This window comes from Lissotriton vulgaris, chromosome 10, assembly GCF_964263255.1.
Source record: "Lissotriton vulgaris chromosome 10, aLisVul1.2, whole genome shotgun sequence".
NCBI classification, from domain to species: Eukaryota; Metazoa; Chordata; class Amphibia; order Caudata; family Salamandridae; genus Lissotriton; species Lissotriton vulgaris.
In genome coordinates, this window is record NC_141698.1 from 18,756,098 (window position 1) to 18,776,239 (window position 20,142).

General features: G+C 45.7%; 1 protein-coding gene across 1 annotated transcript in view; it reads right to left on the reverse strand.

Annotated features, from left to right (window-relative positions):
• LOC147684351 (blue-sensitive opsin-like) overlaps window positions 1–20,142 on the reverse strand; it is a 92,259-nt gene that overhangs the window by 33,192 nt on the left and 38,925 nt on the right. The window contains exon 4 of the mRNA XM_086942336.1: window positions 1,055–1,294. Within this exon, the coding sequence (XP_086798462.1) occupies window positions 1,055–1,294 (240 nt within the window). The remainder of the gene's footprint in view (window positions 1–1,054; window positions 1,295–20,142) is intronic.

The window sequence follows — 20,142 nt, forward strand, 5'->3', positions numbered from 1 at the left end:
CCACTCTTCCCCGACCCCCCAGCCCCAGTGCCCTGTGCCCCCTGGGTTGACCCACACTTCTCTGACCCCCAGGTACTCTGTGCCCTCTAGGTTGACCAACTCTTCCCCGACCCCCCCCCCCCACCCCCCAGTGTCCTGTGCCCCCTGGTTGGCCCACTCATCTCTGACCTCCTGGTACTCTTTGCCCCCTGTGTTGGCCCACTTCCTCTGACCACCCTGTACTCTGTGCCCTCTGGGTTGATCCACTATTCTCTGACTCTGTACTCTGTGCCCCCTGGGTTGATCCACTCTTCTCTGCCCCCCTAGTGCTCTGTGCCCCCTGTGTTGATCCACTCTGGCCTGGGGTACTCTGTGTCCCCTGTGTTGACCCACTCTTCTCTGACCCTTGGTACTTGGTGCCCCCTGGGTTGACCCACACTTCTCTGACCTCCAGGCAATCTTTGCCCCCTGGGTTGACCCGCTCTCCTCTGACCACCCTGTAATTTGTGTCCCCTGTTTTCACCCACTCTTCTCTGACCCTCCGCCCCGTACTCTGTTCCCCCTGGATTGACTCGCCGTTCTCTTACCCCAAGATACTCTGTGCTCCCTGGGTTAACCCACTCTTCTCTGACTTCAGGGTACTCTGTTCCCCCTGGGTTAACTCACTCTTCTCTGACCCCACAGTGCTCTGTGCCCCGTGAGTTGACCCACTCTTTTTTCACCCCCAGATACTCTGTGCCCCCGTGCGTTGACTCACTCTTCTTTGACCCCACAGTGCTCTGTGCCCCCTGGGTTGTCCCACTTTTCCCTAACCCCCCCCCCCCCCCCCCCAGTGCCCCGTTGACTCTGGGTTGACCCATTCTTCTCTGAACCCCCTGGTTCTCTGTGCCCCCTGGGTTGGCACAATCTTCTCTGCTGCCCCAATACTATGAGCCCCTTGGGTTCACACAGTTGTCCTTGGCGACCCAGCACCTGAGGTTTACGTACTGTTTCGGATCCCCTATCACCCTCACCCCACCTCAAGGAGCTTTCTATGATATCCGAGTATACCCTGCCCCCATGTTCCCTCACTCACCTGCCGGTTCATGAAGACGTATATGACAGGGTTGTAGACGGTGGACGACTTTGAGAAAATGGATGGGAGAGAAGCCATCCAGGGTTCGAAGACCTCCCCGCGATGAGAGATGGCCCACAGGGCAAAAATGGCGTAGGGGCTCCAGCAGATGAGGTAGCCGAGCACCATGACAATCACCATCTTGGTCACCTCCCGCTCAGCCTTCTGGGTGGTGGCAGACTGCTCCTGCTGCTTGGCGACCTGTGGGCACCAGAAGAGAGCACATGGAAATGAACATGGTACCCTTGGGGTAAGCTGGGCATAGCTAGTAACTCTGCACTGATTGGCTCAGTGATTTGTACTGCCTAGAACAGCGATTTCTTAACCTGTGGGAGTCTTAATAAAGTGTAAATACATAAAAAAAATTGTAAATGTTAAAACGCTCTGTGATTGTGAAGGGATATAAAAAATGAGATTGGACATTCAGATCCAGATTTATCATTTTTTCACACAACGCACAACAACAAGACAACGTGCTGCGCTGTGTCAAAGGAAGAGAGGGTCAGGAATGTGCCATATATATTAAGATAATGCGCATTCCTGTCCTCTCCTTGTGCTGGTGCACTCTCTGCAGCCTCGCACAAACGCAGGCACCCTTGAGCCATGGTGCAAGGGTGCCTGCCTTACAGACAAGAATGTTTTTGTGCAGGAAGGGACACCGTTCTGCACAAAAGCAATCCTTGGACGCATTTCCCTTTGCTTAAAAGGAGGAAACAACAAAGTTATTTGCTGTCCCTCAACTGGGAAGGTGTACAATTCTGACGCATTCCCAGATCTCCCAGTGTTGCTTCAGAATACATGGATACCCGCACTCCACCCATGTAACGCCTTCCCAGCACAGCGTAATGCAAGGCAGAGACTTGCGCTCTCCTTAGTTACACCAGGTTTACCAAGCCACGCAGGGTATATCTCATTCTAGGTTTGCGTCGCCCTGCTGTGCCTTACGTGGCGCAAGGGAGCTGCAGCATAACCTAAGTTTGTATCCATAGCTCGATTCGTGAGAGCAGAGCATGTACAGCCGTCAGTCAGTAGTGTGGATGGTGGCCTCACTGGTGTGCACTGACAAAAACACATGGGTGCACTAGGGACCAAAAAAGATAAAGCAAAACGAGAGTCCGGCATGTTGCTTTGTCTTTTAGAAATTAAGCTACATTTTCAAAAGCTCCAACCTTCCCATTAAAATTAAATTCTTTGTACTTTTTTGTGACTTAAGAAAATATGTCATAATTTGTGGAATTTTTGACGTATGCTTGTTTCTGTAGTTTTGTTTATTTTTTGAATTTCAAATTATAAAACGTGCTTAGAGAGGGGTCCAATAGAGGTTCAGTGGTGGTCTACTGAACTCAAAAGGTTAAGAATCCCAGGTCTAAAAGCAGCGTTTCATTATAGCGTTGCACGATGCCATACATTTTACACAAGCGCACATGTATGCGCACACAAAACACACACAGGACCTTATTTACAATATTTTGTCCTACAGTAAAAGAAATGGTCTAAAATGCGCTGTATCTATCGGATACGGCACATTCCTGTCCTTTTCCCCTGCACTGGTCCACAAAGGGCTGCGAAGTGCAGACGCTGGCCCCTTTTTGCCATGGTGCAAGGGTGCCTGCGTTGCTGGGATAATAGTTTTTTTTCCTGCACAAAAACAATCCCAAGAGGCTTTTTCTTCTTTCTATATGTGCTGCAGATGCAGCACACATAAATAAGGAAAAATTAGGAGAAATGAAGGTATTTCTACTCCTTACGCGTCCACGTTTTTGGTCGCCGCCTCAGAGTTTTGATTCCTCATAAATCTTGGGCAGTGTCAAAAAGCCATGGGTGTTGCAGAAAACTGTGTTAAAGTGAACAATATTTACAAGGCCGCATTAAGTTACACGAAGTGGCTTAGTGCTGCCTGGTAAATATGGAGCAGGCCCGTGCGCCACCGGAGCGTCGCAAAAAGTGACGTGCCGGTGGTACAGCCTTATTGTAAACGAGGCCCACTGAGTTACACATGCTCACAAATTACACCTCACACAGAGACGCGCAGCTCCCACTTCTGTTGATGCCCCACAACTTTACACTACTCTGTCCCAGCTTTTCCAGTACAGAGGCCAACACACAGAGCCGCCAGTACCCCCCAGCCTTCTCCATGCAGTACTCATGACAGGCCAGCAGCTGTCTTCCAAGTGCTCCCTTCCTTTCCCTGACAGAGAGCCGTACACGACTCTGCCAGTGTACCTCAGCCCTGGCAGCCATCGAGCACCCAAGGAGAGGCCCACACAGGGGCACCTCATTCCTGGCTTCAAGGACCCCCTGCCAGCCCAAGGTAGGTACCTGTGCTCAGCTCTGACCGAGCAGCTGAAGTGGGGCATGGTGCGCACGCACCTCACCACTCTTGTGGGTACACCATCTCCAGTCTGGGGTAGCAGCAGGCCTGGAGGTGTCTCGGTTCACAAGATGCCTGCAAAAGAGGAAGTGAGTCTCTTCACAAGGCCTCTGACAGATCAAATGAAGCATGCCTGTTCACAAGACCTCCAACAGATCAAAGGAAGTATGCCTGTTCACAAGGTGTCTGAGTAAAAGGAAGCATGCCTGTTCACAAGGCCTCTGACAGATCAAAGGAAGCATGTCTGTTCACAAGGTGTCTGAGTAAAAGGAAGCATGCCTGTTCACAAGGCCTCTGACAGATCAAAGGAAGCATGTCTGTTCACAGGGTGTCTGAGTAAAAGGAAGCATGCCTGTTCACAAGGCCTCTGACAGATCAAAGGAAGCATGCCTGTTCACAAGGTGTCTGAGTAAAAGGAAGCATGCCTGTTCACAAGGCCTCTGACAGATCAAAGGAAGCATGTCTGTTCACAAGGTGTCTGAGTAAAAGGAGGCATGCCTGTTCACAAGGCCTCAGACAGATCAAAGGAAGTATGCCTGTTCACAAGACCTCCGACAGATCAAAGGAAGTATGCCTGTTCACAAGGTGTCTGAGTAAAAGGAAGCATGCCTGTTCACAAGGCCTCTGACAGATCAAAGGAAGTATGCCTGTTCACAAGACCTCCGACAGATCAAAGGAAGTATGCCTGTTCACAAGGTGTCTGAGTAAAAGGAAGCATGCCTGTTCACAAGGCCTCTGACAGATCAAAGGAAGCATGTCTGTTCACAAGGTGTCTGAGTAAAAGGAAGCATGCCTGTTCACAAGACCTCTGACAGATCAAAGGAAGTATGCCTGTTCACAAGGTGTCTGAGTAAAAGGAAGCATGCCTGTTCACAAGGCCTCTGACAGATCAAAGGAAGCATGTCTGTTCACAAGGTGTATGAGTAAAAGGAAGCATGCCTGTTCACAAGGCCTCTGACAGATCAAAGGAAGTATGCCTGTTCACAAGGTGTCTGAGTAAAAGGAAGCATGCCTGTTCACAAGGCCTCTGACAGATCAAAGGAAGCATGTCTGTTCACAAGGTGTCTGAGTAAAAGGAAGCATGCCTGTTCACAAGGCCTCTGACAGATCAAAGGAAGCATGCCTGTTCACAAGGCCTCTGACAGATCAAAGGAAGCATGTCTGTTCACAAGGTGTCTGAGTAAAAGGAAGCATGCCTGTTCACAAGCCCTCTGACAGGTGAGGGGAAGTATGCCTGTTCCCAAGTCCTCTGCCAGATCAAAAGAAACATGCCTGTTCACAAGGCCTCAGAAAGATCAAAGGAAGCATGTCTGTTCACAAGGTGCCTAAGTAAAAGGAAGCATGCCTGTTCACAAGGCCTCTGACAGGTGAGACGAAGTATGCCTGTTCACAAGGTGCCTGAGTGAAAGAAAGCATGCCTGTTCACAAGGCACCTGGCAGGAGAGAGGAAGTATGCCTGTTCACAAGGCGTCTGAATAAAAGGAAGCATGTCTGTTCACGAGGTGTCTGAATAAAAGGAAGCATGCCTGTTCACAAGGCACCTGGCAGGTGAGAGGAAGTATGCCTATGTCTGTTCAAAGGTGTCTGAGTAATATGATGTATAGCTGTTCACAAGGTGTCTGAATAAAGGAAACATGCCTGTCGCAAGGCATCTGACAGATCAAAGGAAGCATAACTGTTCACGAGGTGCCTGAGTAAAAGAAAGCATGCCTGTTCACAAGGCATCTCACAGGTGATAGTAAGCATGTCTGTTTATAAGGCACCTGGCAGGTGAGAGGAAGTATGCCTGTTCACATGGTGTCTGAGTAAAATGACGTATGCCTGTTCACAGGGCATCTTACAAGTCACAGGAAGTGTGCCCGGCATACGAGAGGAGGCGTGGCCCGGACAGTTCAAAAGAAGCCTGCCAAGTCACATGGTATCTGACAAGTGAAAGGAAGCTTGCCTGTTCGCAGTTAAAGGTAGAATGCCCATTCATAAGGCCTGTGACACATCCAAGGACGCGCCTGTTCACAAGGTGTCTGACAGGTGGGAGAAAGCATGCCTGTCCACAAGGCCTCTGGCAGGTTGGACGAAACCTGTTTGTTCACGAGGTGCCTGGGTGTGCAAGTTGCCAGCCTACCTGAAATACCACAGGAAGTGTGCCTGTGCATTGGGTGTCTGGCAAGTGTGAGGTAGCCTGCCTGTCAAGGAGTCTGAAAGGGGAGAGGAATCCTGCCCGGTCACAAGGTGTCTGACAGGTAGAGGAAACATGCTTGATCACAAATCAGATGAAGCATGCCTGTTCCCAAGGCTTCTTTGCCCTTGTGCCTGCTCACACCGCCCGTGCCTGCTCTCCTGCTTCGCCAGTGCTATAAATGGTGTGACCTTCCTTGTGCCTCGGGCCCCAGCCCCACCCTCGCCTCTCCTTATCGCCTCAGTTAAAGCCTGTCTCCTGCCGCCAGGTAAGCTGCTGAGCCCCCTCTCCGCCCTGATTGCTGAGAGCTGGCGCTTTAACCTAATCCCGGCAGTAATTGGTGGATAAGCCTCACACTCGGAAGAGGCTTAGAGTGGGCAGTAGGTGGGGCAGAGGGCACCTTTGGCTGACGAGGAGAGGTGGCAGGGGTGGAGGGGACCAGAGGTTTGTCGGTGAACAGGCAGGCTTGAATAAGGATTGGCAAAGCCAGGAAGTCTCGCCTTTTGGCTTTACAAATTACTATTCTAACTCCAGGGGTGCAACAGTAGGGTAAGTGTTGGATAGTGTAGGGGTACTATGCGTTGTAATGGTATGCGTTGTAATGCCTGCATTGTAGTGACATGCGTTGTAAAGAATGTTGCGATGTAATGACTGCGTTGTAAGTGTAGTGTGATGTAATGGTTGCGTTGTAAAGGTTAATTCCAGCTTTGCCAGTGCTTTTTTTCTGATGCTATTCTGACCCAAAAAGGACATACCTAAACAATCTCCAACCTGTCCTACTCGCTGGAGAACGATGCATTTCTGTTTACCAGATCATTTCTGAAGTTTTCTTTAGCACTATATACCACATGCTGGCAGCATCACAGCACCAGGAGCAAAACCAGAGGTGAAATTAAAGACCTCTGGGCAGATTTACAAGAAGTGACGCATTGCTGCGTTAAAGCAGCGATGCGTCCGTCTTTTACCGCCTGCGGGAGAAACTCCTATGCCACCATGGATGCGCTGTATTTACAATACGGCACGACGTGATGCAAGGTTTTTTGGCACATTGCTGGAGTTGGCATGAAAACCGATGCAACTCCAGCAATACGTCAAAATTAGAGGCAATGAGTCAGTTTTAACTGACGCATCGACTACTGAATGGGGACCAATGTGTTGAAGCGTAAAAAGGTGACAAAGTCACTTTGCACTCAAACATATTGGACCTGGATGTGACGCATACAAGTGGGAAGAGTGCCCACTTATATGTGTGACATCAGCACGTAATGTCACACATTGTGACATTACGTGCTTATACTTACCTTTTGTGGCCCACTTACCTCGTGACTTGATTACAGATTGCAATCAAGTCACTGCAGCTGGTGTGGTCCGTTGGGTACAGCCAAGGCGTCATCCCTACGCCTGTGTTTAGCAGGCATAGGGATTGTGACGCATTGGCAGCACAGCTAAAGGGTGCGCCATAAATAGAAAAAGTTGTAAATACCATTGTGGCATTTTCAAGGTAGGTATTCGAAGGAACGCCTAACTTGCATACATTAAAATCGAAGGCAGCGCAGGTGATTTTCACGCAGGTGAAAACCGGCGCATCCTATAGCAAAGTGACGCATCTGCATCCAGGTCAATATGGAGCAGATGCAGCACCGCTGTTGCGTCAAAAAAAGTGGCTCAATGGCGGCACAAGGAGGCGCCAGGGGTTTTGTAAATCTGCCCCCTCATTTTGAGTTAGGCGCGGTGGGAGTGGCACCTGAACTCTGCAATGCTTCCACTCTGCAAACTCGCCGTTTTTGGAGAAAACCGCTGTTTTCTCCAAAAACGAACGTCTGCTAAAATGCAGACTTACCTATCCCCAACATTGGGGTGGGTTATGCTGATACGACCCTCTAGGTCGTATCAGCAAGGTTATCACCGCTTGGAAGGGTACATCGCTGGAAAACCAGCGATGTTCCCTGCAAAACGGCGATAACCTCGCTATCTCTGGAATTTTTATCGGCCTGGAGAAATGCGTTGTTAATAACGTGCTACCAGGGCGATAAATTCCAGAGATAGCCTGTGATAACAAAATTATCGCTAAGCACAGCCAGCGATAATTATTGCTGGCCGTTGATAATATGCCCCTATGTGAGCGTAGTCCGCCCTTTGTTTGAAGTGTTTTGTGTGTGTATATGGGCATAACATCCCGGTAAGCGTTGTAAATAAGTGTGTATGTGTGCCTACTCCTGGGTGTAGGAGAGAAGTGTGAGAACAGAAATGGCTGCAGCAGTCAATACCTGCCATCTATGAAGGTGACTGTAAGATCAGTTTGAACTGCATAGAGCACAGGGCTTAGAAAGTGCACAGAGATGAAGGGAGCTGAACGTTGGAAGTGCAAACCCAGGGTTCAGGCAGTTACGAGGCCAAGGTCGCATCCTTTCAACCTCAAAAAGGTCACTCTGTGTGTAACTTCACAAGGCATACATCTCCCACAATGCACTTTGATTACGGCAACAATTATCTGGGATCAGGAAAGCGGGGGCATGAATTGGAAGCAATGCTCAAACTGACGACAGAATATCATGTTTTCATTCCGTTTCCATTAAATAGCGCCTTATTTTATGAATCGGTTCAAAGCATTAAGAAAATAAAACACTTTCTCTGCCAGATCTATGCCTTGGGACTCTCCAGGGTTAGGGAAATACCCTACAAATGGCGGCTTATGTTAAAGTGTGGTGCAGAACTCCTTCTGTGTGTGTGTAGATGTGATTTGATGCTATAAATGTTATGTTATGTTGACTGCAATTTGTATAGCGCATAATCACCTGCAGGTCTCTTAGCGCTTGTTGAGAAGACCCAGAAGCCATCGGCCAATCCCGAAAGCCCCCAAGGGGAGGAGTTAAAGCCTGTCCAGGGCCTCCCTAAACAGACGAGTCTTGGGGCGTTTCCTGAACGGAAGAAGGGCGGGGTCCTTGCGCAGACTCTCAGGCTGTTGGTTCCAAAGTTGGGGAATTAAAACAGAAAAGGCTCTGCCGCCTTTAGATGCAGTTTTGACCCGTGCTCGGACGGTCGAAGTGCGCGTCTAGGGCCTAGCCCTGGTGTCCTATCCCCGGCACTTTAAGCCTGCCGCCCTGGCCCGGATTACAAGTACTGGTGGGGTGCAAACGTTGCACCAATAATTATCATTACTGTGCTGTAACAAATCACCAGTACTGTGCAATTATCAGGTAAACCCCCTGGAATGGGGACTTACTCTACGGCCCTGGATTTACGAGGTTTTCCTTTTTCTGTGGGGGTTTCCACTCACATTTTCCACCACTGTAAGCAGGTGGTACACGTGTGCAAGGGGCTGAAATACAAGTTTACAAAGGGCTGTTGTGAGAAGGGGTGGAGAGAGGGGGCCAGGAGGATGAAGGCAGGAGTGGAGAGTGTTGGCTGGCAGGTGGGGGCTTGTAATCCACCCATGCCTAGTCTGAGGTTTTATCAGGGGTCATGGAAGGGTTCTGGGCTACGATGCATCCTTTTTCCACAGTGATTTTACCTGCTGGGAACATCAGGTTTGCTGTTCCCACAAAGTAAATACAAGTGCAATGGACCCCTTCTAATTGTACAGAACAGAATTTCACATGGGGATTCCATTCAGCACAGTTCTCGATCAGGGCTCACGTGTTTTATGAGAACCTTCCAAGTGGGCTGATCAGGCAGACACATCACTACAAGGCAAGGGAGCCAATTAAAAAACGTGGGGCCATATTATCAAGAACGGCGATAACATTATCGCTGCTTTAGCAGCACGAAACTGCCGCTTTCCGCCCAAACTTAGCTATGCGCCCGCATCATGCTATGCAGGCCAAAGGCAAAGAAGCTGTCAGGAGGTGCATTTACTGTGCTCCACAGAGAGGTGGCACGCAGTCGGCGTGCCCATCAACGATTCCTCTTCAGAGGGGGCATGGGAGTCACGGTGACCCCAGGCACTCCCATGCAGGTGGGTGCAGTCACTCACTGTACCAGACAGACAGGAGGATTCCTGCCCCCCCTTTAAAGCAAGGCCAAGACGCGGCCTATGGTGCAAGGCAGAGCGGCGGCTTCTAACAGCGGGTCCGCCTTTGCTAATGCACCCTTCCAAGTGCAGGACCGGATTTGAACCTGCATTGCAAGCAGCGCGTTTATTGTAATGGAGCGCACTGCGCAGGTCTGAGCCAGGCGCATCCAGTTAAGGGCCAAACAGGGACAGAGCGCCAACCTGTAATATGGGCCGCAGAGTCCTCCCAGAGAAATGAAAGTGCCACGGGGAACTCTGGCCGGTGAGGCACCTGCCCAGCTGTGGTCTGAATATCTGCCATTGGGGCTGGTTAGTTTCAGTCAGTAGGATCTCCTTTATGCAAAGACCACTGTTGTGTTCACACCAGCAATCTTTGTTCGGGAACTGTTGGGCTTGGGGGGCTCATTTTGGGTCTGGGTCTGGAAGGGAAGGATTGTTTAGGTCTGACTTGAACAACAGAGCAATCTGTAGGAGCTGGAATGTATAGGCTTGCCTTTCTCAGTGGTCGAAAGAGCGCCCGGATCCCAGAATGCACCACTTCAGAAATGCTAAGAACCAGATTTGACCTTTGATTTAGTTTAGTTTTGTTTATTCATTGCTTCTTCAACGAAGGTAGTACCAGGAGCAAACATAGCCTCTTGGTTCCAGTCAGCCAACTATGATGTAAACATAATAGCAATCACAAAGAACTGACAACACCAACTGTAAATGAAGGAGTTATGCATCATGTAGAATTGAAGGGCATAGGGCACCATACCTAGGCAAGACCATTTAAGATGTCTATAACACTTCCTTGTGTGTCTGGAGCTAGTAGGAGTGAATAGACTTTCTCACCATAGTAAATTAGGGTTGGACACAGGTCTACCCCCATCTCTTCTGTGATGCTTTGTTGTATGGTCCAGTAGTGCTTTTGCAATCTGGGTGTCTTTCTGTATGGTTCTGAGAACTCCATCTGCTTGACTCTTGGTGACATGGTGTCATTGTGTTTCATCTGAGAAGATTGGTCGGCCAAATGATGAATCGTAGAGGTTCATATTACCTTCCCGCCCTGCCTCGCCAAGATACAGCACGGATGACTCCGATGAAACTATGAATGAATTTGCCCTTCTATATCCCAAAGAAAATGGTAGGATTCATTCTCGCTGCCTGGAGGAAGCAGCTCAAATCCTTTGGGTCTGCCCCTAACATTGCTGATTCCCAAGGCTTTAATCTCGACTCAGACTTCACTTCAGTCGTATCACATTCACGAGCGAGAGCGCTAGGCGTCCACTGAAGCTCAATGAGGCGTTTTCTTTCCATGAATGATCCATGGTTCCTTAAAGGGCTGGTCATGGGCTGGTCATGGCAATGCTTGCTTGCTCTTCCTCTTCTCAAAGCTGTCCTCCACTCTGATGCTCGACTTGTCGCTAATACCAAGAAGTTCAGCCACTGAACTTGTGCTCTTTGGCTACCTCTGGAATCACGAACCACGGATAAGACGCCCTAACTTAGCTATAATGCTGTCCACATGGACAATTCCAAGTATCTAATAAAAAACTAAAGATGGGGTGAGAGATTCAAAGAGTAAAAATCACCTCTTCACAAACAGGGGCGCTTGGAACTGCTGCTTCTCTGGTGCTGCTGGAAAATCTGGAATGCCTGACCTACTCGCATCAGGCTTGGCACCTTCTCTTACAGTCTTCAAAAACCATCTCAAGATTCATCTATTGATTGACTAAATCCCTTATAGCCCTAGTAAGTCTCTTAAAATCTACCACCAGTCCAGGCCCAATGTGGCCCCCCACCCGGCAACTGTACCACTCGCACATATTTTATATGTGTATTTACGTTCTAAGCAATTACAAACCCTGTAGATTTTAGTCATTTGTGATTAATGACTTGTATATTTGTGCCTACTGTGATTACACACCTGGTATATTTATACCCTCTGTGATTACAGATGATGCATGTTTATACCCTCTGTGATTACAGATGATGCATGTTTATACCCTCTGTGATTACAGATGATGCATGTTTATACCCTCCGTGATTACAGATGATGCATGTTTATACCCTCTGTGATTACAGACGATGCATGTTTATGCCATCTGTGATTTCAGACGATGCATGTTTATACCCTCCGTGATTACAGATGATGCATGTTTATACCCTCTGTGATTACAGACAATGCATGTTTATACCCTCCATGATTACAGATGATGCATGTTTATACCCTCTGTGATTACAGATGATGCATGTTTATACCCTCTGTGATTACAGACGATGCATGTTTATGCCAGCTGTGATTACAGACGATGCATGTTTATACCCTCCGTGATTACAGATGATGCATGTTTATACCCTCTGTGATTACAGACGATGCATGTTTATACCCTCTGTGATTACAGATGATGCATGTTTATACCCTCTGTGATTACAGATGATGCATGTTTATACCCTCTGTGATTACAGATGATGCATGTTTACACCCTCTGTGATTACAGATGATGCATGTTTATACCCTCTGTGATTACAGACGATGCATGTTTATGCCATCTGTGATTTCAGACGATGCATGTTTATACCCTCCGTGATTACAGATGATGCATGTTTATACCCTCTGTGATTACAGACGATGCATGTTTATACCCTCCGTGATTACAGATGATGCATGTTTATACCCTCTGTGATTACAGACGATGCATGTTTATGCCATCTGTGATTTCAGACGATGCATGTTTATACCCTCCGTGATTACAGATGATGCATGTTTATACCCTCTGTGATTACAGACGATGCATGTTTATACCCTCCATGATTACAGATGATGCATGTTTATACCCTCTGTGATTACAGATGATGCATGTTTATACCCTCTGTGATTACAGACGATGCATGTTTATGCCAGCTGTGATTACAGACGATGCATGTTTATACCCTCCGTGATTACAGATGATGCATGTTTATACCCTCTGTGATTACAGACGATGCATGTTTATACCCTCCGTGATTACAGATGATGCATGTTTATACCCTCTGTGATTACAGATGATGCATGTTTATACCCTCTGTGATTACAGATGATGCATGTTTATACCCTCTGTGATTACAGATGATGCATGTTTATATCCTCCGTGATTACAGATGATGCATGTTTATACCATCTGTGATTACAGAAAATGCATGTTTATACCCTCCGTGATTACAGACGATGTATGTTTATACCCTCTGTGATTACAGAAGATGCATGTTCATACCCTCTGTGATTACAGACGATGCATGTTTATACCCTCCATGATTACAGACGATGCATGTTTATACCCTCTGTGATTACAGACGATGCATGTTTATACCCTCCATGATTACAGATGATGCATGTTTATACCATCTGTGATTACAGAAGATGCATGTTTATACCCTCCGTGATTACAGATGATGCATGTTTATACCCTCTGTGATTACAGACGATGCATGTTTAAACCCTCTGTGATTACAGATGATGCATGTTTATACCCTCTGTGACTACAGATGATGCATGTTTATACTCTCTGTGATTACAGATGATGCATGTTTATACCCTCTGTGATTACAGATGATGCATGTTTATACTCTCTGTGATTACAGATGATGCATGTTTATACCCTCTGTGATTACAGATGATGCATGTTTAAACCCTCTGTGATTACAGATGATGCATGTTTATACCCTCTGTGATTACAGATGATGCATGTTTATACTCTCTGTGATTACAGATGATGCATGTTTATACCCTCTGTGATTACAGATGATGCATGTTTATACCATCTGTGATTACAGACGATGCATGTTTATACCCTCCGTGATTACAGATGATGCATGTTTATACCATCTGTGATTACAGAAGAAGCATGTTTATTCCCTCCGTGATTACCGATGATGCATGTTTATACCCTCTGTGATTACAGATGATGCATGTTTAAACCCTCTGTGATTACAGATGATGCATGTTTATACCCTCTGTGATTACAGATTGTGCATGTTTATACCCTCCGTGATTACAGATGATGCATGTTTATACCCTCCGTGATTACAGATGATGCATGTTTATACCCTCCGTGATTACAAATGATGCATGTGTATACCCTCTGTGATTACAGACGATGCATGTTTATGCCATCTGTGATTACAGACCTGTATGTTTATGACCTATGTGATTACACACTGTATGGGAATGGCCTCTGTGGTTATAGATCCTGTAAATGTGTGCCCTCTCTGACTATGGAACCTGTATAATAATGGCATTTGTGATTACAGACCATGAGTGTTCATGGACTCAGGCCCCTGTATTATCCACTCTGTGATTACAGACCCTGTAAGTCTGTTATTACACACCCTAAATATTTATAACTTCTTTTATTACAGACACTGTACATTTGTGGCTTCTATGATTACAGGTACTCAACAAGTAAGCCATCTGTGAGTACTAACACTGTGCATTTGTGCCCTCTGAGATTAGTGACCATGTATACTTGTGCCCTTTGTGATTTTCGACCCTGTATTTTTGGGCATTTTCTGTGTGATTACACACATTGCATATTTATTCCGTGTGTGATTACAGACACGGTATATTTATACCATGTGTGATTGCAGACCTGTATGCTTATGGTCTCTGTCATGAGAGACCCAGCATAGTGGGGCTCTCAGTGATCACAGACCCTGTATGTGTATCCCTTCTGTGATTACTGACATGTATGTTTATAACCTCTGTTATTATCCACCCTATAAATTCATAACTTCTGTTATTACAGACACTCTACATTTGTGCTCTCTGTGATTACTGACTCTGTATGTTAATGGCTTTTGTAAATATAGACCCTGTATGTTTTTGCCCTCTGTGATCACGGAGCCTGTATATTTATACTCTTTGCTGTCAAATGCTTTATCAGTCGTTGTTACTTCATCATTTTTTGTTTTCACTCGAGACAGCGCATGCACTGTCGATTAAATCTTTTGCAAACCCCAACAGATCTTAAAACGGGCTTAGAGCCAATCCATTATTTACCATTACTTACCATTGGTTGGCTTTGACATCACTCTTGTGTCCTTACTTCTTATTGGTGAGTGGCTCTTGCTCACCCCCTGCTTCCTCCAGGTGTTTCCACTGTATGTCCCTGCCAGGGAGCATGGACCAAGTACAGTTTCCTGTCTACGGCTGGTATCCTTCCACTGGCTGCGCGCTTCTGCGGGTACTTCTTTTTGTTTACTGTTTCCATGCACCCTGTAAGAGTTCATGAGTCTGCAGTCTGTCTCTTTCCCTCCGCCCACTATCAGTGCTCTTGCCCAACCACCCCAAGGCCTACTGTTGTCCACTCTGCTACTGCTGCCTCCCCCTCCCCTGCATCTCAATCATGTTGCTTCCTAGCCCTGTTCCCTCTCTCCATTTTGTTGCAGCTCTCTTCTACCTTCCCCACACCTCCCTCATTTTGCTTGCCTCCATTCTCCTTTATGTGCCTGCCCCCCAACATGCTTCCTCCAACCACTTGAACCTTCCGGTCCGCCACAAAAAAATTAACAAAGTCAAATAGCACTCCCATACATAAAGATAAACATCTATTTTGTTTTATCAATTTTTTTTATATGTTGCTAAATTTGTGGCACATACGGATAGATTAGATGTGAATCCTCACAATCATGTGTCGTGTTGTTGATCTGCACAAATTAGCATGTAATGAAGACAGAGTATTTTGTCTGTTGTGTTGCCATATTGCACAGCAGCCCGCGCTCCTGTTCAACATCTCTAAAAAGAAAATAACAAAGCTAATAGATCTTGCATAGGCGAAACCTACTGGCTTTGCCAATGCTTGTTACATTTTCTGTGTACCTGATTTCCCTTGATTTTGTCTGTTCTCCCTTTTTTGTTTTTACTTTCGCTGTTTGTCCATTATTTTAGCAAGAATAATTAATAGAGAAATATATTAATGTGATGCGCCTGAGCATGTAATGACCCGCTACCTAGCACATGCTGTGCTTTGTAACATTCTACCTTCCTCTTGCAGGCCGAGCTAAGCGGCAAAGTATGATGCAGAAAACAGCAATAATCCTAACATAGGAACCGAAGGTGTATAACAACCAGTGGCGAAAACACAAAACGATGGAATCCGCAGCAGAATATGAAGAAGGGCCCCAAGGCCTCCCATTTCTTGAAGATGTTGAGTGCTTTAAGTAGGATGAAACAAGTAAAGAGAGGGGTCTCTTAAATGGGCGTGGTCTATGTAAGGATTAAGTTAGGATTTTGTCTTAAGTCTTTCTTAAGTCTGTCTTAAGACAAAATCCTAACTTCTGTGAATACCAAAAGTAGTAAGTTTAGGATTTTGTCTTAAGTTAGTTCTGTGAATCGGGCCCAATGTCTTTTGTTAATTACTACTTGGTCTGAGACCGGAAGGGACCCAGGACACTTAAAACCCTGATGACGTACATTAATCTTAAAATGAATGGATGCCCACTGAAGGGTGGGTGCCCACCTGCATAGCAGGGGCTGCAGGTGACTGCCTTTCACCCCGCCTAACAATGACTCAAAGTCACGCATTTAGAGTGAGGAAAGCATGTTCTTCATGTGTATAGAGAAAACAGAAACATAGTGACCTCAAGATGGCAGCATTGGATAAGCAACAAAGCAGGTGAGGATTTAAAGGCAGTTTATGCTGGATCTGTTCGCATTTGTATTTTAAGGGAGGGTTTCCGGTGTTTCCTTACGGTTCCTATTATATGCCTCAAGCGGATACTTCACAAACAAACATTGGCAATGCCAATCGGTCTAGTGGCTCTACAATCGCTAATGAATTTTGGCACTCAGTAAGTCAGCAAAATGTACTCTGTCACTCATACTTTAACTCATTCATCCCTTCATCCATCCACTGACACATTCTTGCACTTACCCATTAGCAATAAAACAGACACACAAACTCAACGTACATATGGGAGAAAAATTGAAAGAATAAAAGTTGGTGGACATATGCTTGCAATAAAAAAATTAATTAAAAATAGTTGTGACTGTCTTGCAAGTGAATTGTACATATTTAACATTGTTTACACATTTAAAGTAAATTGTTGGCCATTTTGGAGCACTGGCGGCCATCTTGAAATTATTTACTGTATCACTGTTATACTGATTGGCTTACATAAGGCTTATAAACATGGTAGCCATCTTGGAACAGTAAAACAAGGATATACTATGGACAATACCATTTTAAGGTGGCCATCCAGTCTAGAAATAGTGACCACAGGGGATGCAGCACGTTAGAAATGAAATGAGCGATAAGCAAGCTGCCTAGTAGGACTGTCTTGGGCGGGGCAAGGGGCTCTTAGGATAGTAAGAGAGAAGAAGTATAGAAATGAAAGAGGACATAACTTTAAAATGGATCACGAAAGAACTGGCCACCAGCCCAGACACTGAAGTGCACTCATTTTCAGGCAAACATGCAAATGTTATGAGACAAAATGCCATTCCCGAAATGAGCTAACTCATTCCCCTACGCGTTATGCGGAGAAATATAATGTGAATGACATCCAAACAGGAGAGGGAAGAACTAAAAACCCTCTATGTATGCATATGTATGAAGAAACTTTATGTGTTTTTAAGTTACAGGGGCAGGAAGACAACTACACGTGACAGGCCCTCCAACAGGGTCTAGCAAGGATTATCGCATTTAAAATCGTCTACCCCTGGGGTTTGTTATAGGAAGTAACCAACACCAAACTTTTGCACGCGCAGCGTAGTGTCGCAGTCATTATTTTGCTTCTTCGCGGTCCTCAACGTCAAGTTGGCGACCGCGAGCGAGCATAACGACATCCCGGCGAGACCTTTTCCTCGTTCGCGATCAGCAACATCAAGTTGCCGATCGCGAGCTGGGAAAATAAACCTCCCGGCGAGATTCTCAACGTGGGGAGGTCAGGTTTCTCATTGCAAGTGGTCGGGTATGCTTGCGACCACTCGCAATGAGAAATTACCAGTCCACTTTGAGAAAGCTGCCGCTCGAGTAAAAACCTACTCGAGCGGCAGAAAACGACAGCTCGCACTGTGCAAGATGCTGTTTTCATTCATTGCACAGTGCACTCATCGCAAACAGAGCACAACGAAGTTCGCGTAGTGCTACACGTAGCTCACGTAGTGCGTAGCGCTACTTTGCGAACTAGGCCCAGGGTTATTTAAAGTATGATTTTCACAATAAATAAGTCAGGCCTAGTACTTGTTGTCAATTGTCATCATAATAAACAGATCAGACCTACAGCAGCACGCATAACTTTTCATAATGAAACAATCAGGACTATACGCTTTATAAGTGACCCATCACGAAAACCAACTCGGCCTCCTATACTAAGCATAAGCTCTCCTACGATGTAACCCTCAAGTACACTGTCATGAAAATTGGAAATTTGTACAAAATTAGAGTTGGTAAAACAATCTACAAAAATATGCAGTCCTTCCTAGGATGGCCTTCCAAGAATTCTCGCTAACAAATCTATTTACAAGGTTTTATCAAAGAGGTATCAACACCAAACCGCTTGCTTATTCTAGTAATTTATGATAACCTATGTAACGCAATACCTGGCTGCAGACCGATACATTTTGCCATGACTATCCAACCTTATAGGCCTGTTGGCTTTAACATGAGGATTTCACAGTCAATACCACAGGCCTACTGTCCTAGTCATCTTAATAAACAGACCAGTCCTAGGGCATGTGACATAACTTTCCCAACTAACCTAATCAGGTCTGTAACCTGTATTCTTGGTTTGACACTGTCATGGATTCAGGCCTAGGGTATCAGGCATAAGGTTTCTCACGCCGCAGCTGCCAGGCAAACAGACAGCAACGTCACAAATATGTATACCATTTCAGTTGGCAAAACAACATTCAACCCCACTGAAAAGGGTTTTACAGATATTATCCCTTTACAAATCTTCAACTCCAACTGTTTGTCAGAAGGGGTACCCAAAACCAAACCTCTTGCCTCCTATGGTAACCTGTCAGATCCCCTATATCAAACCCTGACTACAAGCGTTAACAGAGTAATGACAATCCACTCTTAACTAACGATTGCCTTTAAATCTGCTTTTCACGGTGAATAAGTCAGACCTACTGCCTTTATCATAACTTTTCATAATGAACAATGCAGGCTGATAGCTTTGATCAATGACTTGACACCATAACCTACTCAGTCCTGCTGTGTTAAGCTTTCCCACCAGGCCAACCTTGCTATGCAAGCACTCTTGCTTAGTAGAAGCACACACCTACTGCCCAATCACAATCTGTTCTCAAGGAAGCCAATCCAAGCCCCTGTCTCAGGGTCTTCCACAAAGGTAAATATGCAATTGCATATATTTACTCATCTGCATATTTACTATTACACTTAAGTATAACGTTGTTTTGCTATTCTCCATTTCCGAGTGTAAAGTTACACCCCGGTGTAGGCTTGCATGCCTCCCCCCTCAAATCAGAGTGAGAAGCCTCCTACAATAGGATTTACAAGTGTAAAGTTACTATTAGTAACATAATACATGTGGTGTAGATCACTGTCACGTTGGCAAAGATCTTCCAATTGTAAAGCATAGGGGAAATTATTAAAGTTTATTATTCTTTAAAAATATATATATATTAATGTAAAATAAAAATGTAAATTATTTTTAAATATTTAATTTTAAGCTAGAACTAATAAAATAATATGTCACAGCACATTAACTCATCAATTAAATGAGTATTACATAATTTAAATATATGAATGTAATTTAAAAATATTAATGTTTAAACACAAATGTTAAAGAAATTCCATCCTTAAATATTAATATAATGTAAATATTTAATTGCTTTTTATGTGTGTTGCAGGAGCTGTGAGCAGCCATGTGTGGTGTTTGACTTACTCCAGGGCTACCCTGAAGTACATTTAAACCAGTTTGATACCTTTAAGGCCATAGTGACTTTAGAAATGCAGTGTTTGAATAGCAATGAGTTTACTCATGGAGGTGTGTGTTTGTGTTAGCCTGTGCATCTCTCAACTCCTCCTTAAATTTCCCTAAGCTCCTCCCATTTTGGAGTAAGTATTCCCGATTTTCCAGCCAGTCTCTTCCACATTTGCTACTGAAACGTAAACCTAGGGGTGTAGAGACCTCCACACAGAAAAGATAGGAGTGTTGCAGGTCTCCAGCTGAGGGTTAGCTAATAGCATTAGGACCCGGACACCCCAGCAATGTCTCCGCCTCCCCCTGACTAACATGCAAGCCCACATAGAATCACCAGAGATGAGAGAAACAAAACGGTCAAGCACAGTCCACCACGAGCAATCATAAATCCGTCATAGCAATTCCGGTCTCACATAACGCTTGTAACAATTGGAAGACCAGCGCCCCACTCCCTTCACTGTGTTAGCCTGGAGGCCTGCCACAGCCGCCAGGGTGGCTGCACCTATTCTAAAGGAATGGGAGGTGTAGCCTAAAGCCCCTAACCCTAGCTTTGCCAGTGCTAACCCAAAATCTGC